General features: G+C 33.9%; 1 protein-coding gene across 1 annotated transcript in view; it reads left to right on the top strand.

The window, feature by feature from the left end:
- Positions 1-14,680: 14,680 nt before the first annotated feature.
- The window catches only part of LOC118198914 (uncharacterized), an 85,188-nt gene continuing 72,929 nt past the window's right edge, over positions 14,681-26,939 (top strand). Inside the window, exons 1-4 of the mRNA XM_085810234.1 lie at positions 14,681-15,002; positions 19,437-19,927; positions 22,207-22,377; positions 25,312-25,347. Of these exons, the coding sequence (XP_085666360.1) occupies positions 14,681-15,002; positions 19,437-19,927; positions 22,207-22,377; positions 25,312-25,347 (1,020 nt within the window). The remainder of the gene's footprint in view (positions 15,003-19,436; positions 19,928-22,206; positions 22,378-25,311; positions 25,348-26,939) is intronic.

Here is a 26,939-nt window from a genome sequence, read left to right as displayed (position 1 = left end):
TCTTGATTGTCTTTTCATCGCTTTGTAACGTTTAATTCTATCTATTAAAATAATTACCCTAAAACTTTCTGTAATTCACCTGAAGTACCGTAAAAGGCTCATGGTAAGCTCAACTAAATGTCATTAAAATTCTTATGTAGTTAAAAATACATTTCCTCTAAATTCGAATTCTGTTTAATTCTCTTCAATCTCAATTTAAAAAAAATCTGATGTGTACACCACATGACTTCCTTGTACAGAATATTAAATTATAGCATTTTTTCTTGCATTTCATTTAAACTTATTGGATTGAATTAAATCTACTTCGCCGGCAGCGCATAAACCACAATAGAATAAATGCATTCTTTAAAATTCACTCTAGTATTTGTTTAACATAGCGACACTCTGGCGCTAGATTCACTTAACAGTATTATATTTCGTTCATATTATGACTCATAATGCACAAAATTTACATCATTTAAAAATTAGAATTATCTAATCGTTGCCACATGTTCTATTCAAATACTATACTGGTGTGCAAAAATTAAGAACGAGACGGTTTTTTCAATATAACTTTGTACAAAAGCTTTCCAAATCAACACATTTAATACCGTAAGATCCCCAACACGTAAGGACATGAGTAATGTAAGCAACACTTACTAAAAGAGAAATCAGAGGGATAAAAAGAAGCTTTATTGAAAAAGTAGCATGGAGCGCAATGCGACTGAAGGCCGACACATCCCTGTGATGGGTGTCCAGCAAGAAACATCCGGTCTTTAATAGGCCCAAGGCGTTTTGCTTCCGGAGTACCTTTGCAAATAAATACAATAACCTCCACAACTTCGTTAAGAAAATATTGAATAATTAAGATTAAGCATAGCTAAAGTGAGGAGTGAAAACCGTTAAGGGTTTAAAAACCAGTAATGAATGAGGAGTCCACTCAACGAATTTGCGCTTATTTGACTGTTCTTATTTGCTAGGTGTTTACATTAAAATGTTAAAGAAGGATATTAACTAAATCATAATTTAACATGTATAAATATCTAATAAACATTTTTTATCGACATACATACGACTTTTGAAATATATATTTAAAACTAAACGTATCGAATAAATACGCAAATCAATGAATGAACACTAACCTGAAAAATAAATTTGCATTGTACATACCCTTATTTCTTTGACATATTTTATACTTGAGCGTATAATTTTTAAGACAGTATATAAAGATATCTTATAAAAATAAACTTTGAATAATTTAAACCGAGGGCAAATTAAGTTCAGAACCCAAATTATGTGCTGTAAATTGCATAAGTTTAGTGGCTATATTTATTAAATTCTAAACATAATCTAAGCTAATTCAAATATCATACTGAATAAGGAACTGGCACATGAATTCGCAAATGCTATTGTAAAAAATCAAAATAGATTTTTGTAGTTGCAGATTTTTTTATGTCACAATTCGCTTTTTCAGAATCAAAAATATTTTTATTTATTTATTTTACATTATGAAGATGTATTATATATATACATATAATATTTTACACTAAGATATATGCATTTATATATATATATAATATATACAAATATTATGAGATGAATGTTTAAAAATATATATATATCAGATAATACGTAATACAAAATATATTTTTCTTTCCAAAAGTAACCAGGTATTTGCATCTAAAATTTAGTCTAGTTACGTAATTTGGATCAGTTCTGTTTAATAAAAAATATTTCTTTCAACAGATATGCTGGATACACCATTTTTTCCGCAGCTAAGCTTTGCTTGAAGAAAAATTTTAAGTATTCCTTACAATGGTTAGGCTAAAAAAATAGCGCACCTAAGATAACAAAACAAAAGATAGCTCGATTTATATGCAGTTAAAGAAATAATTTTTTGATATTACGAAATTATTTTCTTCAATTTATTTTTTCTTTTCCGCGTTATGTCACAGTTTTCGTCGACTGAATTTAGTCTTCTTTTTTGTGCTTTCGAATATTTTTTATTAACTAATTTTTGATTTAAAGTCCTTAATCGTATGAAAGTTCGAATTCTAGCAAAGGACTTAAGTAAGTTTTCATCTGTGTCGGAAAACTGCTGTTTAAGGGTTTTGACAAAGTCCTTTATAATATTTTCTCCCTTTCTTAAAGTGGAACCGTTGAAAATTAAAAATTGTTCTTCCATTTTATGGACCTGCGTTTTCCACTCTTCAGAGGGTTGAATTAGTCCTCCATGAGACAGATGTTGTATCCACGACGAAATACAATTTGGATCTTCTTTCAGTTTATACGCAGTAAAATGGGCAGAACATATCCTAGAAGAGTTTGCATTCCATTTATCTTCTCGACGGCAAAGATTTATCCACTTCCTTCTTAATGTAGGATCACTTGGAAATTTATGATAAACTATGCGCTCAGATAAATTTTTAGTTTTTTCTAAACTGTTGTGGCAAAGAGCAACGGCACATCGCATTCCAGGCATCTAGTAAAATTGAACAAAAGAAAGAATTTCAGAATCGTTTTTCTGCACTGTAAGCATTCCATAATATAATATAAAAATATTCAGTAAATCTTTTAACCTTTTGATATAGAAAACTATGTTATATTACATTAATATATATATATTTAACTTTTTAAACATTTTTAAAATACTTTTTTATAAACTTTTTAAAATTCTTTTTTGCATTTAAAGAATTATTTGAAATTTTTTAATTACGAATTTCACCTTTTGGTCTTTGTGAAAAGTAAATTTCTTACTTTATGTCTTTACTGATAATTTTTTAACAACTAATGCGCGGAAATACTAGACATGTTTATTTTTTTTATTTATTTATTTTTTTTTTAATTTGTAATTTCACATATATACACATTTTTGTAATCTTTATTCTGTAATTTAAGCTGTTTTGGCACAAATAGATATACAAAATTCGTCTATAAACAAGCTCTGAACTTAAGCTTGTTATTTTACAATTAGTACTGAAGATAAAATATTTGATAGTATAAAACAGAAGTGAATATTACGTAACATTAAAATAAAACAAAAGTACTGAAATTTTACTAACCTTGAAGAAAATATTCTCACTGACAGAGGACTTCACAGGAGTTCAGCATTCGAAAGCAATGACGGCGTTTCCCTTAGACGTATATCACGTAGGCCTCGTCTGGTCGCCCTGTGACGTCATACGTTGAGACTTGACGCATGCGCTCTATGCCTCAGTTTCCGAATGCGCGAACCTTTTCACTGTACGGACCTTGGGTGTCAATGAGTTGCTGAGGCACTGCTGCCCATTCGTCTAGCAGCGCCAATCGAAGCTCCGGAATCGTTACTGGTGGTAAGGTACGAGCTGCCAAGCATCTGCCTAGAAAATCCCATACATGCTTGATGGGATTGAGATCCGGAGATCGTGCCGGCCAATCCATACATTCAATATCTTCACTCTCTAAGAGCTGTTCGGCAGCTACTGTGCGATGACATGGTGCATTGTCGTCCATGAAAAGGAACTGCGGACCCATAGCGCCTCTAAAAAGACGCACATATGGAAGAAGAATCTCGTTACAATAACGGGTCCCGTTGATTGAACCTGCGTCGAAGATGTGAAGGTCTGTACGACTACCAAGCATGATGCCTCCCCAAACGAGAACACCGCCACCTCCATACCTGTCCCTTTCAATGATGTTCGAGGGATGATTGCGGCTTCCCCGCTCTCTCCAGATGAGTATGCGATGAGAATCGCTACTCAGACTGAATCTGTAAAGAGTACTCGTCCCTATTCATTGTCTCTCCAATTCCGGTGTTCCCGGCACCACAGAGAACGCCTTCTCCGATGGGCAGGCGTTAGAGGTACACACCGTACAGGGCGTCGTGCAAACAGACCACCACCGTGCAGCCTTGTGGCCACGGTAAAACGCGATATCGGTCGTCCAGTTGCCTGTGTCGTGTGCCTAGCGATTTCTCCCGCTGTCTGCCGCCTGTTTCTTCTGGCTTGTAAGGCAATATACCGGTCATCTGCGGGTGTGGTTCCTCGTGGACGACCACTACTAAACCCCGGATAGCTGTTCCTGTAGTTTGAAATTGCCTCCAAAGTCGTGAAACGATGCTGTGAGCAATTCCGAACTCTGCAGCCACACTTGTCACACTGCTGCCTTCGTCCAACTTCCCAATGATTCAACCTCGGGTAAAAGCATCCAGATGTCGTCTAACAGATTGATTATTCGCCATTTCTCGCTGAGGCAGCAACTCGGTGTGATTTTAACTGCTATACGGCGTGCAATCTCTTTGCCAGAAATACTGATCTTACACCGACAAGACGCTTTATACTACTCAGACACACCCCATTACGTCTAACTGCATATCTGTGCATGTGCTACCGTACATCACCTTACTTAATCTCCTGATTGGTCTTTCTGTCCGCTCTGCCTCTTCGTTCAGCTGATATGCTAATTTTTCGACTTCGTCCTTAATTTTTGCACACCAGTGTATAATAAAGCTAGAATGATGTATAAAAGAAATTAAGCAAACAAAACAAAAAAGAAACAGTTTTTCACAGACGATTGAGTATTTCTCATTTAATTAATTCAGTTCTCACATCGCGAGAAGGCAAAAATACATAAAAACTCAAAATATCTATATTAAAAATTACGAAGTAAATCTCAAACACTTATTTCCTTGAAAAAATTCCAGAAAGAATTAAGCATGATTTAATTGGCAATAATAAAGGAATGCGTTATCTTTGTTGTTGCGAAGCTAAGTTTCTCTAGATTGGCAACAAATCCACTAGTCTCCTATTTCAAATGTAAACATCAATGGCCGCCATTAAAAAAGGCTTAGCGGCAATTAAACAACTTGCTGATAATTCTAAAAATATTGCACACAGATTTACTAAAGACATAAAATCCTTAACCGGAAGATAAAAACAACATAATTCAATAATTTTTAAAGCACAAAATGTACAATTTACAAACATATAAGAGTAAAGAAACTGAGATCACTGAGCCAGGTAACAAAGTGGATATATATATAAATATATTTATATACGTTTGGTGCGGCCGATTGCAACCAAAATACGAGGTGCACATCTACATGTTATAGCAGTCCTATATACGAAATTCCAACGTTCTGAGGCTACACGTTTTTGATTTATGCGAGATACGTACGTACGCACGTACGTACATACGTTCGTACAGACGCCACGAAAAATTCTCTTCAGAATTAATTTTAAAGCAGTTTTATAATTTTTTTGAAGGAAAAGAGTATTTTATTCTGTCCTTACGTACAGATATCACGCAAAAACATCGTTAAATTACATTCGATAGCGGTGGTCAAAATGGATATTTTCGTTGAAATATGCTGCCTGAAACTTTTCGCGATTACAATACTTCCTTTTTACTTCGTACAAGGAAGTAAAAAGTATTTTTCTGAGTGCTGTGAGTCTGTACGAGTTTTTAGAGAAATGGTTAGAATTCAATTTCATTACGAATGAGGAGAAGCTACTTCTTATTTTAGCATTATTGAGGTATTTTACATATTTTCTCGTAAATCACATATCTTTTGTTTAACCTGAAAACAGTAATAATTTAATTTGCGGCAAAAGTACAACGGATTTAATTAGTCCTCTTTTTCAGCTCTAATAGCATTTTTTCCGAACTACTACAATGAAACACATTTATCAAAAGGAAAACGATACATATTATTATTGCTAAAGAAGTTAATAATCATACATAATAATAACGCAAATTAATAATAAAAAATCTTAATACCCACAGAAGAAATTATTATTGCTCTCTAAATATTTAACTCGTCCGTGATTCAGATTTGCCGTCATTGTCAAAAATTATCTTTACAAGCATAAGATTTCTCAGAAAATGGGAACTGCAATCTTATGAACTTCTGTAGCATGATACATAACGTCATAACACATAAATATAAAGGTAAACACTTTTAAGTAATTAAGTATTTAATTTTCTTTGCATACATAAAACCATGGATTTCTTCAAAAACTGCGAACTATGATTTGATGATATTCCAAAGAATGATATATAACATAATTACACTTAAATACAAAAGGAAACTTTTAAGAACACTGAATGTGACATAAATCTTTAACGTAAAATAATAAAAATAGTAGTAATATATTAAAAGGTGAGATAAAAAAAATATCTTAAAAATGAAGGCTTATAAATTTAATATCGAATGTGATCTCTTCTGATTTGTACACTGCGCAAAAAAGAAGGACGGGCAGTTCTATATCTTCTGTTCTACTGGGCCGATTGACAAAATTCAGCTTGCATTTTTCTTGTCTCGACAGTGCAAGATTTACGTATAAAGCTGCACAAACTGTAACGTAAGGCATCTGCTTTCTTGAGGTGGTCCCCCAAAAACCCTCTAGGTATCTGAAAATCATATTTGATACTGACATATAATATCTGAACCTATAAAGGGCCCCATATTTCAAATAACTTAGGGCCTTATCAAGTCTAAATCCGACCCTGTGTCTCGAAAGGTGGAACTTAGGATGTGTATTAGATTTATATATAGCATTGTTCTAACGTAGGTATTCTGATACAAAATCCGACTTTTGCTGAAATGACATGCCAATGGTTTTCTATATTTCGATTCTTCGACTCGAATTATGCCAAACTGAAAAGTTTTGTAAAAATCGCGAGAGTAGTTTTTAAAAAATTAGCTCTCAACATTTTCGCTCCTCAATGTTAATTGAATTTGGTATATGTTTATTAAAATCTCTTTTTTACTTACTTGATTCGTTCTTCCAGAATTCGAAATTTAGGCTTAATTTAAATATCATTCACCCATTTTATATACATTATTTTTAAAATATTCACTTTTCCTCAGACTTGTGCATTCACTTTATTACGAATCCGTACGTACGCAAGAATATGCTATGTTTATTTGGAAATAGCAAAGAAATACTGTTTTAATGGAATAGCAAAAGTTTCAAAATGGCTAGCCTGTAGATCAATTAGATCTTTATATATTTAGTAGTAGGGAAACTTTTGAAGTCCAATTGCATAAGTATTAAAACTTTGAAGTCCATTTGCATAAAATGTTAATGATTAATTTGATGACATTCGTTTATAATTAGTTCGATATTTGTCAGCTGAAAACCCATAAAACATCGTATCCAAAAATCTTAATTGAATTTTGAAAAAAATCACTTCGAAGTGCATTGAAAAACACTGCAGAATTTGTATCCCATATTTCTTAGCTCTGGCGAGTGTTAGACAAATACTTTTCCTACTGAAGGTCAGAATAAAATTCAGAGTTTAAATTTCTCTCGAGTTGCATGCACTTAAAAAAAATAATACATTTTATATCACGTGTATCATGAACGAAAGTTAGTGCTTGCATGAAAGTTAGACCAATACTAACAAACAATAATTTTGAAAACAAATAGTTCTGCAATCATTTATCAGTTATATCCATTACTACCATATCTTACATACAAATACATAATGAGTTTGAAATGCATATCCTTATAATTTGATACTTCTGAATGTCAAGGTAAGAATTGTTTTCTTCACATAACACGGCCAATAAACATTACAAAAGACTCATGATTAAAGGAAAAGAAATCTCGCATTTAATCCTTACTTTCATGTAAAAAAGCGCATATGAGTATTTTAGGCTTATAATATTATTAATTATTAATCAATATATATGTTTAATTTAATCCAATTAAACGTTAGCGCAATGTTTTTATAGCGCTGTTTTTATTCTATTCCTTTGCTATATAAAAGTAATAATAACCTTACTTTAGTATTTTATACTCATAGTAAATGTATTTATTTGCATTTGCATGCGATCTTAAAAAACGACATTTTCAACAAAAAGTTAATCCGTTATTTTTAACGCTATTTATTTTCTTAAAGTTTCGATTACTTTACTTTGCGTAAAATACGTAAAAACAGCGTTTTTCAAGATGGCTGACGACTGTAAAAACCGCGACAACAATTGCGCCAACGTAAATCGCCAAAAATCCGTGCAACCGTCTGCCAAAGTAGCATCGATTTCATTACTATATTATTTGGTAAAAGTTGTCAACTGGGTGCCCCTTGTTTTTTGTCGATTCTTTTTGACGCCATGATCTGGGCCAGGAAGGCACAATTTCAATATGGCCGCTACACAAAACCAAAATAAGAACTCAAAGAATTGCACATACTCGGTGTCCATGTACACATCGATCTGTTTTCACTTAAAAATGTATCAGAGAATTGCACAAACTAGGCATTGCTCACTGCCTTAACTTTGTCCATGTACACGTTGATTTATTTTCATTAAAAAAAAATCAGGAAGTTGAAACAAAGTTAAAACTATCATGGGAACCAGAAATGGTGTTTTATCGCCGAAATTTAACAACATTTGTCGCTAACTGAAGAGGCACCCAATTTTACGCTAGAGCCCATTATTTTCTTCTACGACATTCCCTGCCTGCCCTTTCTTTCAGAAAAACAATATACTTGTGAGTCACGATAAATCTGAACTATATGCATATGGCTCGAAAGATTAAAAAGTTTGGTTTCGAAACGTTGTCTAAGCACCTAAACGCATTAAAAGCAACAAATCTAAACTGTCTTGATCCATAACAGTCTCTGGCCGCCCAGATAGCATAGTGGTTAGGGAAGTTTACTGCGGAACCGAAGCGTCCGGACTCGAATCCCGGAGAACACATGAATGTTTGTAAATGTGTATTGTTTTTGCGGCACGGCGACACTCTAAATATATGGCAAGCCGAAAATCCTTTCGTGTGGTTTGATGGTAGGGGAAAGAGCTGGGAAACCCTCGGCCCCCCTCCTCTTCCCTCCCTCCACTCTCCTTCAAAACCATGGAGGTAGGAAAGGGAGGAGGGGCCATTCCGCGCAAGAAGTGAAACACTGCTTTGAAGCTTGGGTCACCAGACGGGGTGTTCTTTGTTTACATTCAGAAGCTCGCTTGACAAGATTCTGATAGTATTTCGACACACGATAGTTCCATAGAAATCGAAAAAGGGACACTCTCGCATGAAAGAAACATTCATAGTGTGATGGATGATAGCAATTTGTATAGTTTACTGACATTTACGCAAAAATCACATCTTGGTTATTTTTCGATAACTAACAACAGCGATTTTGATTATGAATTTGTTTTATAAAATTCTAAGCTGTTGCACTACAAAAATATAGATTTAAGAAAATTGCTAAAAGAGATCTGCCAAAATTTATTTTCTAGAAGATTTGAAAAGTTTGAAACTTGATGGCTAAATGTAAATATAAAATTATGTATGTTAAAATATTTGTAATTAGGCACATAGGTCAGATTAAGCTTTTATTAAATAGAGTAACGCATGCAAGGGCTATCTGCCTAAAGAGAGAGATGCCATTGTGGAGGAATTTTGAAGAAAAACTGACCTTTGAGTGGATATTAAAAATAATACTTATAATTTTCACTCAAATTATATTCATATATATTTTTTATGTAAAACTTTCGGGTCTATGCAAAATTAGTGTAAATTACTTTACACGAAAAATATAGTGAATGCACAGAAATTAAAGATTTGCACATGTCGGAAATGAAAAATAGGAAATATGTATGGGTATTTATGCATGTGCTTGCAAAAAGCATGTATCTGCCTTTGACAAAATACTTAAATATTCATTAAATTATTTATAAATGTATTTGAAATGAAGAATTTATTCACTTATAAACAACTGTGAAAGTACTGTGAAGAAATCTAATGATTAAATGTATCTAATTTATAATGATTATAAATGTTATCTAAATATATAATAACCTTAATATTGAATTGTAAACATAAATTGAAATCCTGTTGACAAATACGTTATAAAACTATTTAAGCAAGAATTGTTCGTATTGGAAAGCAATCTGTTAAAAGGTATTGTAAAGCAAATGCTATGAGATGCGCACTTAAGAACGTAATAAAGAGTTTTGGAATATGTATTGTTGAAATGAAGGGTAAAAAAAAAAAAAATCTGATAAGTATAATTAAAAGAATTATTCCCCTTACATTTTATAGAAACTCAGTTACAAGTTTTAAATAATACTTAAAAAAAAACTTATTTTATTCCCTTTCAGAAATGTTCAGAGAAAGTCAAGTACTATTTAATACCTATTTAATTATTAGGAATTAGCGAAATACTTATTTAAAGTATTTCGCTAATTCCTAATAATTCTCTAATTTGAAATGAACCGAATAGAGCATTAATTACAAATTGACTTACATTTTTCGATTTAAAAGAAGCCAAAAAATCATGTCATATTTAAGAAAGTATTTTAGGAAGAAGCTCTATAAATAGAAAAGAAATAATGCATAATTGTAATATTAATAATACAATAAACTTTGATCTTAATTTTTGTACCTTAACCGAATAAAATCCAATTACCTTAATTTTTTTTTCTAATGTAATTAACGAAAACTTGTGAAAATATTTCATTCAAATTAAACCATTCTGAGAAAACTGTCCTGTGAAAAGTATAGCATTTAATTCTGTTCAGAATGAACTGTTGTTTAAAAATATGTTGTTTTCACATACTTAGGACTCTGAAGTGTTGTAGAAAAAGAAAATATATACATTTATATGTATATTTGCGACGTAATTACAAAATATTTACACCCGAACGCGTCAAATGCCATAGAACTCAATGGTAAATGACCCAATGTTTTGGTCACCACGTAGGGATCGCCGGTGCTTCAGAGCAGGGTACGGAGAAACTTGTTTAGGGCGACTCCATCTTACTTCCTACCTCCATGTTCAAAACTGGGGTCGAAAATGGAAGTCCAGCTTCCTTGAGGCTCTGGCAACCATTTTTCTATGTAGTACGTGGACAAGACAACAACAACGACATAATTCTTTCTGTGTATTTTTAAGCCCTTAGTTGTTAACGTATGTGGATTAGGAACCATACATTGAAAAAGAAAAGAGTGAAAGAAGAGAAATTTTAAATGCTAATTTGTTAGAAAAATAAAACTATACAGCTGAACCCTAGTATACGGTACACGCGGGATTTGGTGACATTACGATAAGTAGTAAACGCGGTGTTAATGATGAGCAGTATATGAGTCATTTTGTTGTTGGTGGCGCCAAGGCCGTACCGTATACTAGAATTTTACCAACTGTACTTCCTATTTTATCGATATGGCTTGAAATAAAAATTATAAATTTTAATATTCACATTGCCATACATGTAATTTCTTTACCTTCTTTATGGAAAACAAATGCGCCTGTTCTATTTTAAAATGAGGATTTACAGGAAATATGTGTATTCATTCTTTATCTTTGTAAACTTGAAATAATCATAAATTATGATTTCGTGTAATAAATTCTGAGTTTTTAAAGTCGATATAATTTAAATGATTTATCATCTAACCCGTCAAAAGAGCTAAAAGTAACCATAAAAAGATTTCAGCGGTAAATCTCCAAGTCCTTTACCTTTTTGATAAAAAGAAATCACATTAAATCTCATTACATAATTATTTGAAAGATATGTGAATAAATAAATAACAAATGATTTACCAGGTGTCAAATCGGAAGCTCTCATTTAACTTTCACTGCAGAATGTTTTATCAAATAATTAATCTCTCACAGCTTACCTATTAAGCTTTTATATAATGGTAAAAATACCCAGTACTTGTAAATCAATTCGTTATTTGTGATGTATTCTAATTCTGCATAATTTCTGGATTTCACACAAATAGCTTCTTCATTTATTGATTGTTCTTTGATGGTGAAAAGAAGACCATAAACTTTTAAAATTTAAATTTAAAATGAGAATTACCGAAGAGAAGCTTGAAATTGTATTGTTACGAATTTTGTACATAGGTGATTTTAGTTCAATTATATGTGAAATTGGTGTCTTTTTCTGTGTAATATAACAAAAGAAAAATCTAAAAGCGAAGAGCTATGCCGAAAAAATAAAAACACAGGCGCAAATGGTATTTAACTTCAAATGGGTATCTCTGTAATTTGGCGATATCTCGCCAAGCTAGCAACGGATTTACTTTATCGCCAAATTTGGCGAAACATCGCCAATAGTCGTTTAACTTGGCGAAATTTCGGTCCAGTCCCTGTATCACCGCAATAGGTATTTGTAATGGAATAAATGTAATTGATCACTATTGTTAAGTTTTTCTTTTCTGACACCAGTTATTTCTTATATTAGACGTTATTTTCGTCCTTCACATTCGTACGGGGCTCGTAGATTTGGAGTGAATAATGACAATACTACTTGATGAAGTATCGAAACACACTTTATTGGCCGGTATTGTCAGGACAGCTCCAAAACATATTTTTACAGTCGTCGATGAGCTACTATAAACACGCTGACACGATCAGCGACACAGCCTCCAGGTTATCAGGCTATCACGGTGGAGACAGCTTCACGTCAAAGCATTAGAGTACAGCTCCCGACTCTGCTTAGTCGTTCTCGGAACTCCACCTACTCTCGAGACACTCCACGTTACAACTCGCGATGCACTCGCCGACACACAGAGCACAGCTCCCGACTCTTCGGTTCAGTCTTTCCCGGAGCTCAAAACGCTCTCTCGACGATGCACTAATCGCAATACACTATTTGAGAGAAAAGTTTCTGTTTTTCAAAAATTTATACTCAAAGTAGCATAATCTTATAAAGTAGAATTTATGAACAGGCGTCCGATTTAACAACTTCTGCAATACAACTGATATTCATAAGCAAGGCCGATTCATACAGGGATGGTTCGTAAAGCTACGGCCAAATTTATTTAGCTTGTTGATGAATGGTCACTGCGGGGCACTGTCGCTATACGAAGCTGAAGTTGATACAGAGATGGTTTTTGAGAAATTCGAACGTCAAACTGCACCAAACGCTGTGGAGTAAAAGACAATGGAACAACTGTAAAACCGCTAGATGATGCTTATTAAATCTTTCTCGTTTATGCTACATCTGAGATGAATTATGCGTACAGGAATAATATTGCAGAAGCATAATAATTTGCAAACTGTTTGAAATTTTTTTGAGAGGAAACTTGGACAGGCAAACTGAAGAGTCACAAGGAGATCACGCTGAACTATAGGATAAAAGCTGTTGATTTGTCAAAACCGAGACGCCAAACAGCTGAAAAAAAAAGTTAAATGAGTTAGTCTTATTATACTGTAAGTACTACATTTATATATCTATATAGAGTAAATAAGATCATGATGCAAAGTAGCACCAGCTGTTTGTTTAGTGTAGAGGCAGTTTCATTAAGCAACTATTTAGCTGAATTAATTAACCTGTTACTAATTCTTCGACATATCCTGCAGTTTAGCAGCATCAAGCGTTACGATGTTTCTGTCTCTCATAATTTAATCAAGAGAAATTTGCTTGATGGAGTTTACATTGATAAGGTAACTCTTAGACGTAATAAATGAATAGCGTTTTGTATAACGGTTGGTCACTGATGATGGTAAATGAAGCATTTACAACTTAATTTAGTCAAGAAGCTATCATGACTAGAGCTTGCTGATGTATTTTTTGGAGATTCTTGAAGTGGGATTTTCTATCACACTCATAGAAGATTTTGCTCAGCATTTATCCAGTTGTAAAGCGCTACTGCGCTACTGTTGCGTACTTACTGCGCTACGAATTTTTCTGCAAAACAACCAGATATTAGATCGCGATAGAGCCCATAGATGAGCATTCTGAAAATAATTATCAAGAAAAAGTACTTTGTTTTGGAGAAGGGGTCTTGTATTAGGCTCTCAATGAACAGTGCCATAACTCACATCTCGGTACTTTTCCATTAGCTAAGCAGTCTTGATATGGTGCCAGTCTATATCACTGTCACTGAATAGTTTGATGGCACTCATTGTTTAATACTTAAAAAGCAACCAAATAACGCTTCGTGGATTTTCCTTTTAACTGATAACCACGTTTAGCAATGTTTTGCAATTTGGCATTAAACCATCCTAAGATGATGTTGCTGTTGGAAAAGTTGGCATATATCAATTGGATGGCTATAAGTGATTTTATCGCGAGAAAATTGCTGGAAACTGATGCTCATAAGAGCACCATTGAGGGCTAAGCTCGAGTTTCGCAAGCAGGATCTTCGGCAATCATCGTATAGCATTTTATATTCCTATTTTGCGATATTAACGGGATCAGCGAAGGAGGATCATTACCGCAATTGCATAATTTGTGTTATGTATGTGCAGCAGTCATCCGACGTTGATAATTAGACGTAGCCAAGAACACACCAGGTGAGTACTTTTGTTGTTTCTGTAACATACGCTTCCCGTATTCCCGCGTTGTTTCGGATAACAGCCATCTTGGAAATATTGCTTCTTGACGTCATAAAAATTGTCAAAAATATCAAGGGGCACCCCATTGAAACTTTTATCATGAGGAGTTTTATACATGCATCAACATAATACAAATCCCGTATACTCTAATCAGAATTGTTCATTCGTCCTGCTCATTCGGCTTACCATATATGTATATATACACTAATAATGATATGAATATTTTCCAATGCAAGAGCAAAGTGATCATTACGTACGTACTTATTTCGAGGGAAAAAGTAATAATTCTTAAATTATTTAATTTAAGTTATTAACTTAAACGATTAAGTTAAAGTTTTAACTGCAAACCTCTACTTCTTAATAAATTACGTGAATTATAAATTTTTTCCCTATTTTCTCTGAAATCTGAGTATATTACTCTTAGGTTATCATGTTGAGCGGCAAGTTCACAATCCTAGAACTAGTGGATTTGGCACTAAGAGTTCCAGAGATTGGTGCAGTGAATTTCAACATCTTGCACACAGTTCTAACAAACATCATTCTGCAGACAGGCCTAGAGAAATTAAAGCCACTCTGCCACATTCAGGATGAAGTCCTTGCACAAGCGGCCATCACCAAAGCAAGAATGGAAGAAGATCGCCAAAAAGGGCAAACTGAAAGGCCCGGAAAAACCGTTGCTGAATTAAAGGATAGGATAAAAGCTGTTGATTTGCCAAAACCCAGAAGCCAATCAGCCGAAAAAGTATCTGAAAGTGAGTTAGTTCTATTGAATTGTAAGTACTGCATTTATGTGCGTATATAGGGAAAATAAGATCATGATGAAAAGCATTAACTGCGTGTTTCCATCTTAGAAACAACTAAATTGTATTTTAAAGGAGAGATGAGCAATAAAATGTGGTATATTTTCTGTGTATTTTCAGGGAAAAGATTTAATGCCTTATTGAAATATAGGTACTTTTCCGTTAAGAACCTGCCGTACAGGTTTTTTTAACTGTAAATATAGATTAAAAATTTGTTAAACTAACGCTTAGAAAACCGAAGAATTCCCTAACCTATGCGCTTAAAATATTGAAAAGCCCGTCTCCGTCCATTACCCATTCCTGCCGCTTCCTCCCCTCACACCTCCTACACACCTCCTACGCACAAAAAGAGGTGTGAAGATTTCAAATGGCTTCCTTTCTACTTTCCAACCTAGTAATTTTTATGATTTGGTTTTTGATGGTGCTTTCTTGAATTGTGATGAGCTTCTAAGTGCTTTTCTTGGATTATTTCGGATTTATTTCGAATGGCGGGAAAGGAGTTTCACCCATTAACTTCGGAACACGCTAAAGCGGTTGCTCGTCACCTCGTGGCGGGACTGCCGGACGAACTTGTGAAATCCACGGACGAAAAGTTAGATAAGAACTGGAACGAATTGCTATTAAAAGATCCGATTAACCTTAAGGATTACCTGAAACTTCCTAATTATGTGTCCAGAATACAGATCGAAAACGAAGCCTTGGGTGATTCGTTGTTTTCAAACCAGACTCAATGCCTCCTAGTATGGATCACTACAAAAGGAAAAGGGCGATCTGCGAAGGATTACTGACATTATTCGAAGGTAAGTGCAAAGTATTCGGTGAATTACATCCTGAATATGTTAATGTTGATTACGGTAAATTGCATGCTATAGATAATAATGTATCTTGTATTGATGGAAACCCCCATTGCTAATGTTAATTCTAATGATACTAAGGTTATTGATGATGATTGTGTTTCGATTATGCATGAAAATTATGCTTCCAACCCAAATATTTCTGATAATGAAGTGAATATTGTGACTTCGAAAGTCCCTAAGCCTAAACGGCCGTCAAAAATGTCAAGCAAACGTTCCATAAAACAAACTTTAGATGCTGATGGCTTCACTTCGCCCAAAAAAATGGCCTGATCATCTAAATTAATCAAAAGTTATGTTAAATTACTTATTCCTAACAAATTCGATAACTTACCTAAAGATGTTACAGATAACAGCAAAAATGTGATGGAAACAGAAAATATTAATATTGTCGCTCCAAAAATTAAGCCCATAATGGCTAAGCTTGTAATCAAGTACTCAGAATTTTTATAAAATGTGAGACAAGAAACTGAACTACGTTTGGGAAGAATTTCTGAAAATCTTCCCAAAAACTGAGGATGATCACAGAGGTATAACTAATTATTTAGACCAACAAAAGGTGGATCACTATCTTATTACCAAAAATTATGATCGGCCAGTGAAGGTAGTCGTTAGAGGTCTTCCGATAGATTGTCCCATTGATGACATTCAGGATGAACTCTTTAATCTAGGATTAAAGTAAGGAAAGTAGCCCAAATACACAGACTAAAAACTAAGGCACCCATGCCACTATTCCAAATTCAGCTAGAAAATGTTCCAGGTGTAAAACCAATTTATGGAATTGAATATTTTTTACTTTCTATGTAGAATTTGTTGAATATAAAGTGAATGGAGTGTTGTGCAGTGTTATAACTGCAAGCACTTCCATCACAGTTCTGATACTTGCAAACTTAAACCTCGTTGTGTGAAGTGCGCTAGTGCACATAAGACTTCTGATTGCTTAGCTAAAAGATTAGATGTTCTTAAGTGCTGCAATTGCCTGAAAGTAGGATATACCGCCAATTTCAGGGGTTGTTCTAATTTCAATAAACTAAGAAAAAACAATTCTAATTTTGACTCAATCACTGGCAAAAATGCCACTAAAACGCCTACAGAAACTAACACTTCTCAGACCACTAATGGCTTATCATATGCAAATGTCATCCAAAATGGCAACGAGGCCCACAGATATTCATCAAAACCAAGTAATACTGATGTAAACAAAAATGATAGTAACAACTTTAGCTTAAGTTCCTTAGGCGAAGTTTTCCAACTTTTTAAAGAGATAAGCAACCTGTTCAAGTGACTATCACTAACCAAAATAATTATTAAAATTACAGCCAAAATGCCGGAAATTCAATCTACGGAAAACTCAATAAACAGCTTTTCTTACTATTTAACTTATTTGAAGAAATATTTATGCAAAACAATACAAACGAATAATAATACTTATATTAGCAAAGTATTAATTTAAAAAATATATAAATAAATAAAAATTCCCATATATTGTGTTTATTATTATGTATTTATCATGTCAATTACAAATTTGTCGGCTGGCTCTTGGCTTTCGTCGACTTTCAATTACCGTTATTTAAGTTGCCACAGCTCATGTTATTTCCCTCATGTAAATTTGAAAAATTTTATTCCATCTCAAACGCGTAGTTATATTGCCAGTGTCCTTTTTTCTAATAATCACTTAAATTCTTAATTTAATTCCCTACTTGTTTTTCTAAGTAACTCTCTTACAGCAATTTATGTCACCAGCTCAAACAACTTCCCAGATGCTTCGGCATTTTCACCTTTTCGACTGATTTCACTCATAGTTAATGTTCGGTCTAAATTCTTGCACTTTTCCCAACTTCGATATAAAAAATCATTGCTTAAATTAATGTTTTTATCTTATGTTTACAAAATTAAAAAATACCCAATTTCTCTGATAAGGGGTAGGGCTTTCGGCCCAGGTACCCTGGTACCTTCTGTCGTGAAACGATTAATCTTTTAGGACAAGGTATCTGTAATAAAATGATGCAGTGCATTTGGGAAAACTGTACATGCTGCTGCATACCTTAGGAGAAGGAAAGTAAGCAACATCGCAATGTCGGTGTTTTTGGACTGCTGTGGTCGTTTGAATGAAAGGCCGTCTCGTGCGTTTTGTCCTTTAAAGCGTTAAACCCCACACATACACACAGATGGTTTGGTTCCCAGATGACTCTATTGTTGGCTCCCAGCGTGTTTTTGGCTTTCTTTTTCACAGGCGCCAAAATGAACGGGAGGTGCATAATGGAAAAGTACCGAAATAAATATAAAAGACAAAAAATCTGCATATACTTAGTTTTCCGTAACGAAGACCTAATTCATGCTTGAAAATGTGAACAATCGACTAATCTCTAATTTTAACATCACTTAGAGAGATCACTCTAATCTGTCTTAAATAGCCACACTATTATTTGACAAGTTTGTCAAATTTCAAGCTAAAAATTATAGTTATAAGTACCCTAATGTCATACTGAAAATGCATTTTGTATATACAGTCTTACCTTAAGCACTTGCAAGCTACTGGAAATTTTTTTTAACGAAACTAATGCCATTTACGCACCTTTCTTCTAACGGATAAAAGAAAACTGCGTATTCTGCTCAAAATATCTCGCAAAAAGAAAAAAAGAAAAGCCGAATAAGGACTGTGGGCACAGTATACACTAAGTCATAAAAACGCACCAGATAGAAAAATAATTCTGAAAGCTTTCAGATTTTATATTACGCCCAAAGTTTTTTTTTTTTTTTTTTTTTTTCATTTACACTTACATACATGTTCTGAGAGCATTTGGGCTAATGTCCATTTGAGCTAAAATTGTTTAGAAATGGCATGTCTTTAGAATTTCCTGTAGACAGTCTCGTGTGCTGGAGATAAAAACGTTTTTGTTCCTTACAGTGTTGCCGTTGCTCCCTTCGAAATCGTTTAGTCTGTTAATCAAATATTCATTAAAATTTTTAAAAATATGAAACAGGCAATTAAACGAATTTCAAATTCGGGCTTCCAGATGCCCATATTTGGTAGAGGACTACGTCATTCAAAATTTGATGGCTCTAGGTACCAATGTTTTTTTACACTACGAGAAACACAAATACATTTATGAATATTCTTCATTAGTTGTCTTTAAATATAATACAGGGCGATAATATTTGGTGGCAACAATTTCAAAAGTGATTCAACGCATTTAGTGGTTCTACGAAAATGAACAAAATTGGCCGTTCTGGGCTAACGTTCCTTTGGGTTAAAAAATAAGCAAAAATACTGAAATTTCTGCAATTTAAATGTACTATTTGCGCAATTATAACTATTCACTGAGCTATAATCTTTAACCATTTTAATTTTTGCATATGTATATTATTCTTTTGAATCACTCATGAATGCTTAAAGCATTTATTCAGCTGTTTGCGCATATTGACTTAAGTTGGTAAGAATGGAATCGGACTTTATCAAATAATCTCTTGAAATTCCGCAATTAAACGTTTTAAAAATCCATCTAACTTCTTATTAATTTTCGAAATTTAGGTTCCTCTTCTGAAACAGAAGATAAATCTAAAGAAGACATATCATTTGAAGATGTATCTGAAGAAATGACACAGGATGAAGCCGAAAAGGATATATCAGTTGAAGATGTACTTGAAAAAGCGGAACCAGATGAAACCGAAGAAGATATTTCAGTTGAAGATGCAACTAAAAAGGCAGTAACAGATGAAGATCAAATTCCTGAAAAAGTTGATGAAAGTGAAGGGGTACCAGACGTCGTTGAGTCAGATTTGACCTTGGAAGATGATGCGGCAAAGGCCAAAGAAAAAATTGAAGGAATGGTAGAAGATCTTGGCAGCCTAGCCCAAGATATCTTGGATGAAACAAGTGGTGAGCAACTAACAGCTGAAGCACTACAAGCTTTAGCAGATGAGAAGTTGGTAGAAGGTGAGCCGTCACAAGTAATAGCTGAAATGTGGAGGGCGATAAATATCAATAGAAGAATGGATGCCGCTGAACAAGGGCTGCGAGAAGTATGTTTGATATATTGCTCTTAAATACTTATGATATATGTTTATACACATGCTTAAGCATGTGTATAAACATATATCAGTAATCTGATGTATTGATGATAATAATAAAATTAGGTTCATATTTTTATAGGCATTTTGGTTTGAGGTTCATATATACAGAGTGCCCACTAAAGTCCGGTACCACTCGTTTAACTTCCGAACGGCTGCAGCTATAGTTTTAAAAGTGTTGTCTAGGTATAGTAAAGCGACTGTGCGCTACCAAATGGTGAGATAGCGTACAGCGCCACCTGGTGGAAAACGAAAGATTTAGCGTCCCTATCTCGAAAACGGTGCGAGATAGAAAGAAAAAGTGAATTGCAAAGTTGTAGAGCATCGTCAATTTAGTAACAGAACGCTGAAAATGCACATATGTTTCTTCGCGATTTTCGAAACGTGTGTGTTTCCGAAACTTGAATGAAAGGAGAAAAGATTATCTATTATCTTTCGGAAGATAAACGAGCCCGTATCGCGGCACAGTGGTATCGCTTGGAATTCATAATCGAGAGGCCTCTGGTTCAAACCCTCGGGTGTATCCTTGTACTGATTGTCTACAAACAGATTAGACAATATGCAGATCGTGCACAATTGTGTCGCAAAATGCATAAACTCAACGCAACTTGAGCTTGGTGTGCGAATTTTTGAATTATGCAAATAGTGTATGAAACGTCAGCCCTATTTAACTGAGACAACTATAAAAGAGATATCTCCTCAGGGTTGTATGTTGAAGCTCATGGCCATGGAGCGATTTTCAAAAGATAATTTTTGTGAGATGGTTCGTGACGGTGAATATGGGCGCAAGGTACGATCGGCAGCGAGGTTGTATAGGAATTGTTTTCCTGCAGGCCCGCATCCTTCATACAAAACCATCCTATCCTTGTGAAACTTTTACGGGAGACAGAGAGATGATGGAGAGAAGTTTGAACATCGGAAATAAAGCCAGTTTGTGATAACTAATCGTTTTTTTTTTTTTTTTTTTTTTTTAAGATCGTTTCGTCATGCCACAGTGTAGGAAACTACGAACAAACAAATGCGCGTTTAAAACGTTCTATCCTTAATATTCATGTCACGAGATGTCTTTTCGTACTAAATCGACGATACTCTAGATTTTTGTAATTCACCTTTTTTCCCCTATCTCGCACCGTTTTCGAGATAGGGATGCTTACTCTGCCGTTTTCCACACGTGGCGCTGTCAGCTATCTCATCTACCAGATCATAGCCACTTTATATACCTAGACACCACTTTTATGATTATAGCTGTAACCGTTCGGCAGTTAAACAGGTGGTACCGAACTTTATTGGGCACCCTGTACATATACGGGAAGATCGCGACTTCGATCGACTTCTAGGGGTCTTTCTGTGAATCGGATTGCAACCCAGATTTCATCGAAAGGGAGGTATATTTACATATTTCCTAAGTTGGCTGATAGGAAATGGATAATGACAAAACGATTCTAGGTCAGAATCCTAACCTTATCAATTATTTGCCGCTAGAATTAGCCGACTGTAAGTAATCACAGGACCGCTGATCCTATGTGGTCTCCAATTCCAAACAATTCCCTGAGGAGAGACAGTAATTACTTCTGAGCAATTATGGTTCCACCTGAAACTATGTGGTTCCCGTTGCGATAAAACCTGCTTTGAAGATCCTTATTCATATCCTTGTCCTTTTAATTGGTATTCAGTCCTAATAAGGACTTTTACCAATATAAGTTTCGTTCCCTAAATAGGCTTCCTGAATAAGAAATACTCCAGAAGCTAGATGCTTTTTTTTGAGAAAATAGCACCTCTTAGTGCTAGAGTCTAATTATATTCAAATTATTTACTTGGATTCATTATATTACTAACTTTTATTCTATATATTACTAACTATTATTTACTTTGATTACTGATTACTTTAATTTACTTGATTCATTATTTACTTTGAATTTAATTGTCCTTTATGTAAATTTAAATATCCACAAGTACGGGAAGTTTAAATTTAAATATCCACAAGTATGGGAAGTTTCGTCTGTAGTACAAGTTGTGCCTGTTGTGTTATATTTAAGACTAACTATATTAATCATATTTGAATCAATGTAACATTTTTCACAATGTAAGTAATTTGAAATAGTATTTAATAGCATTATCCATTAAATTTTAAATATCCCAAGATAACCGTAACTTTTCCTCAATTATTTATTCCTCATGAAGTTAAATTGTGATTTTAGTGTATTTATTCGTTACTTATTTCTTCCATATAGTTGTCATCAATCGTAGATGTAATGTTGGATAAGGTGCAAGAAGTTGAAGATGAAACTGTTTCCGTTGTAAACAAGACGAAGGCGATGTTTGAAGGTTTGGATAACTTCCTCAAAAAAGTTAAAGCTTTGGAAGAAAAATTGAAAAGTCTTGAAGTCCAACTCGAAGAATCGGTAAATTTGGTCTTTCTTCTTTCAACCATTTGAAATATTTTATAATATGGGCTTTCTAAACACAAAAATGCTATGGTCATTTCCGCGAATTATGTGAGTTATGTCACATAAATAGGAAAAGAAGACTACATTTCCTCCTTTTTTATTTGGGTTTTATAAATGATTGCCACATATGCAATTCTATTAACAGTCTCCGATTTTTTTTCTCTCACCCCGATAAAAAGCATGTAGTTTCTTAAGTTTCTTGTTTCTAAAATGAAAATTGCTACCTATTGCCAACAAGTTACTCATTTATAAATCTATTCTGCATTTCACGCTTAGTTTGTCCTGTCTGTGCCTGTTCATGTAGGACCAACCGCAAAGTAGTGCAAATGGCGCAGAACTGTGTTATACGTCACATTTCTTATGCACAGTTGTTTATTCGAAATAATAAAATCTATGCAGAATTGAATGTGGTGCAATTTTACACTTTCCTTTACCACCCTGCCAGAAATTTTCATGAGAAGCAAAATATAATATTATTGATAGTAATTAAATTAATATTTGTATATATGATATTAATAATCCTATTAATGTTAGAAGTCCTTCGCCATTCTTAAGCGCTAACAGCCACATGTAATGTTTTTAGTGCATTATAAATTTTAGCTCATCCAGCCCAAATGGTAGAGTGGTTAGTGACTCTGACTGCCTTTCCAAGAGGCCGGGTTTGAATTCCAGAGAAAGCATAGCATTAAACTGTCTGTTCCTGCATAGGAGGCACCGATGGCCCAATTATTAGGTGCCTCCATAATAAAGTGACTACCGCTCTCGGCCTTATTAGTGGCCAACCCCTATAACGGCTAATGCTCGCCATAATATTAAAAAAATTATATAATTAATCACATTTTTATTAATTGGCGGGCATCACGAGATCGTACGTACCATTTCTTAATTTATGTTATGATTATAACTTTTTCACTCCTTATGCAAGCGAATTAAGAACTTTCTTTGACATGTGTGATTAAGGACTGTATATGATAATAATTATTGTTACAGGAAATGATCCTCAATCGTAAATTGTTAGACGGGGTTAGTGCTTCCTGCGTTGTGGCCCTTGGCGATACACTATTTGATTTCGATGGGAGCTGTTTCGATTTGAGTAGACACTTTTTTCTACCTCTGAATGGCAGCGCGAAATTTAGAAAACAATAAATGGCATTAGTGCGAAAAGAGATGTTAGATTCTAGATTAGATTATTTTGTCTTTCATATACCAACAAATTCCCTTTAAAACTAAACTGAATGTTGATTTCTGATAGGAACGTCACTGAACTATTACATGCAGTAAACCAAATGCCGCATTTAGATTCACTGTAGAATTCGCAGACACTTTTCTAATATTATACTGCGCCATTATTGTCCAACTGAATTAGATTAGCCTCTATGTATAGATCAAAGTAAATTAAATGTTATTAGTAATATACTGAATGATTCATGTTCTTTTCATCAACCACAAGTCGGCTATCAATCCAGAAACATCCCCAAATATTTTAATCGCTTTTGAGTTGACAGATTGAGAGAATTGGAGACGGCCCGTTTGCAAGACATCTTCGTCCCTGTAGAGATGTTATTCTGTTAATGACTCCAACAAACTTACGCACCTGTGCCAAGCTTTGCTACTTGTTTTGTCGATATTTTTCTTCTCGAGCCTAACAACCTCTCAAAACGACTGGAAGTGATAATTACAAATTTTATTTTATTGGCTTTAACGTCCTCTCAGCATTTACGCTCTGGTGAAGTTAGTTGGAAATATTTTCATATAACATCGAACTCATTCACAAAACATCAAGCTATAGCTATTACTGAATTAGCATAAATATTATGAAATTATTATTAATTATATTCCCAAGTACGATAGCCCAGCAGAAATGCTCATACTGTTTTAATTCGGTTTTATATGTAACATTATTCTTGTGCTGAAAGCAGCTACTCCCTTCGTTGTCTTTATGCTGGTGGACTAAATTTATCATAGCATGGAACCTTTTTTTAGCAATAAATTTAAAAAATAGGAGTAAGTAATAAAATATATTAATTTTAATAAATGCTAGTTGTCAGTGTACTTTTTAACATTCCATAAATATCCAAAAATTGCATTAAATTTAAGAATAATAACTTTTTTATTTTTAATTTTTCTACTTTTAGAAAATATGTCACTGAAACTTGGAACATTCATTATTATTTCGCATTTCCTCCGATTCTACCAATTTGGTTTTCATATTTCCCATTTTAATATCACGGATCCATCTCGGATTATTAAGAACATAATTTTGCGTTATTTAAGCCTATTTATCGTTTTGAAATTTAAAATATTTAGATGTACCATCTGCTTTTAGGTTTTTCTTTAAAAAATTGTTTCTTTTAAAAGAGTTCTTTAAAAAATATCTTAAAATTCAACACTGTAAAGATATATTATCAATAATAAGATTCAAAATAAGGTTATTAATTTTGATTTAATAGAGAATTTCTTGTTAAATTTACCTTGGTCTACTATAATATTAATTAAATGCTAATCTTTTCTCAGATTTTGTATTTCGTACTGATAATGCATCCATAAAGTTTATCGGGTTGGCTTCATTTTGAAAAGATACAGTGACTGTTCGTTTGAAGCCTATCAAACATATTCGAATCTATAAAGAAAATAATTGTAGTTTACAGTAGTCCAAAGCTAAAAGTAATTATGATGAAACGATGCAATTTATTCTTTATCATCAAATTCAATAGCAACATTCTTTGTTATGGATTAGTTCCTATTCTAAATCTTTGGTTTAAATCATTTCAATTATTTTGTGAGAAGGACAAAACCTTGTATTGATCATTATTGATCAAGTTCATGTTTCTTTTTACGAGTTCTCGTATATTCAATGCATGCTAAATATTTTTTCTTATTTGGTTTCAGAACGAAATGACACGAAGTGAAGTGATAAGACTAGAGGTAAATCTTTCATTTGTATTTTTTGCTCATAAGATAAAAGTAAACATATTCTGCAATTATTCATTCAGAAGAAAGCTGAACTCACAAAATACTTTAATTTAATTTCCATACTGTAAAACATGAATTGACTCTTTAGTAGAATTCAGCTCACCAAATATAAAAAAGAAGCATCCATTTAAAAAAATGTAGAGTATTCTTATTAATTTACATAAGCCCAAACGGCGTAAATCGAAGAAGAAATCGAGATTAATTTACAAAGAAATTGTTTCGCTGCTTTGCACCCAAAACACAATGTGTTGAATGATGCCAAATAGCACAAAATATTTAAAATAATTCTAATGTATAATAAATACTGAAAAAAATCTTAAATACATATACTGCAAAAGGCAAATAATATACATACAAGGGTTGTCTGAAAAGCTTTCGACTTCTATACGTAGATAGCAACGCAAATCAATCGAATTGGGAGGAACTTGTTTGGGCATCACTTCATAACTAGCAATCAAAATTTCATCTATTTTGAACGCGACTTTTTTGTTTGACAAATACCTTTTTGAGTTGATGCGACCGTTTTTACAAAAATGGAAAATTCAAGAATCGTGCTATCATTAGATACTTGTTTTTGAAAGGTAATACAGGCGTATTATCTTTCAAATTAGAGAGGATTAAAGAGGATTTGGACACAGTACACAGCACCATCATTTATTACTGTGAAATTTTGAGCAGCTAAATTTAAACGTGGCCGTACCAGCTTGGGTGACGATGAACATTCAGGATGGCCAAAACCTGCAACCATTGATGAAAACATCGCTGAAATTCACCAAACGCTGCCGGATGACCATCGAATCAAGGCTAGAGAGATAGCCTAGGCTATCAGCATATCCCAGATGCGTATTTGACACCTATTGAACCAAGATTTACATAGGCGCAAGCTAGCTGCACGCTGGGTGCCGCGTTTGCTCCCATTCGATCAAAAACGGGTCCGAATGAACATTTGCACTGTTCTGTTGGAGCAATAAATCGGAGTTTTTTCGACTATTAACCACTGTAGATGAAATCTTCAAAAAGACAAAAACTGTTCCATCTGCTGGGAAAGATATGGCAACTGTTTTCTGGGACAGCTATGGGATTGTCTTAATAGATTATCTTGAAAAGGGAAACACAATTATCGGAGCATACTATGCAACATTACTTGACAAGCTGAAAGTAGAAATTGCGGAAAAATGGTTACATTTGCAAAAGAAAAAATTGTTACACCAAGACATGAGTCCCCTTAAGCGTGTTGGCATTTTTTTTACCTGAGCCTTAGACACGGTCAATTTTATGTTACCTGTTCAAGAGTTCGTGAGAGAACGGATGTAAAATTAAAAATAATGGATGGTCCTCTGCGAGCTTAAAAATGATGGAAAGATCTACACAAGAAATGTGTGCAAAGAGATATTTGACATCTGAATTAACATTTTATTATTTAAATCACCTTCATTTATTGAGCTAGCGGTGGCTCTTAAGAAATGTACCGCCAGTGGTTTCCTTCAGCAAGTAGAAGGGGGAAACCCCGTGGGGCAGTAAGCAAAGGGACATCCTCGCCGCCT

Source organism: Stegodyphus dumicola, chromosome 2 (assembly GCF_044657685.1).
Source record: "Stegodyphus dumicola isolate Sdum_Otavi_A_Nest chromosome 2, ASM4465768v1".
NCBI lineage: Eukaryota > Metazoa > Arthropoda > Arachnida > Araneae > Eresidae > Stegodyphus > Stegodyphus dumicola.
The sequence above is the reverse complement of the archived record's forward strand: the minus strand, read 5'-3'. Positions and strand labels throughout refer to the sequence as shown.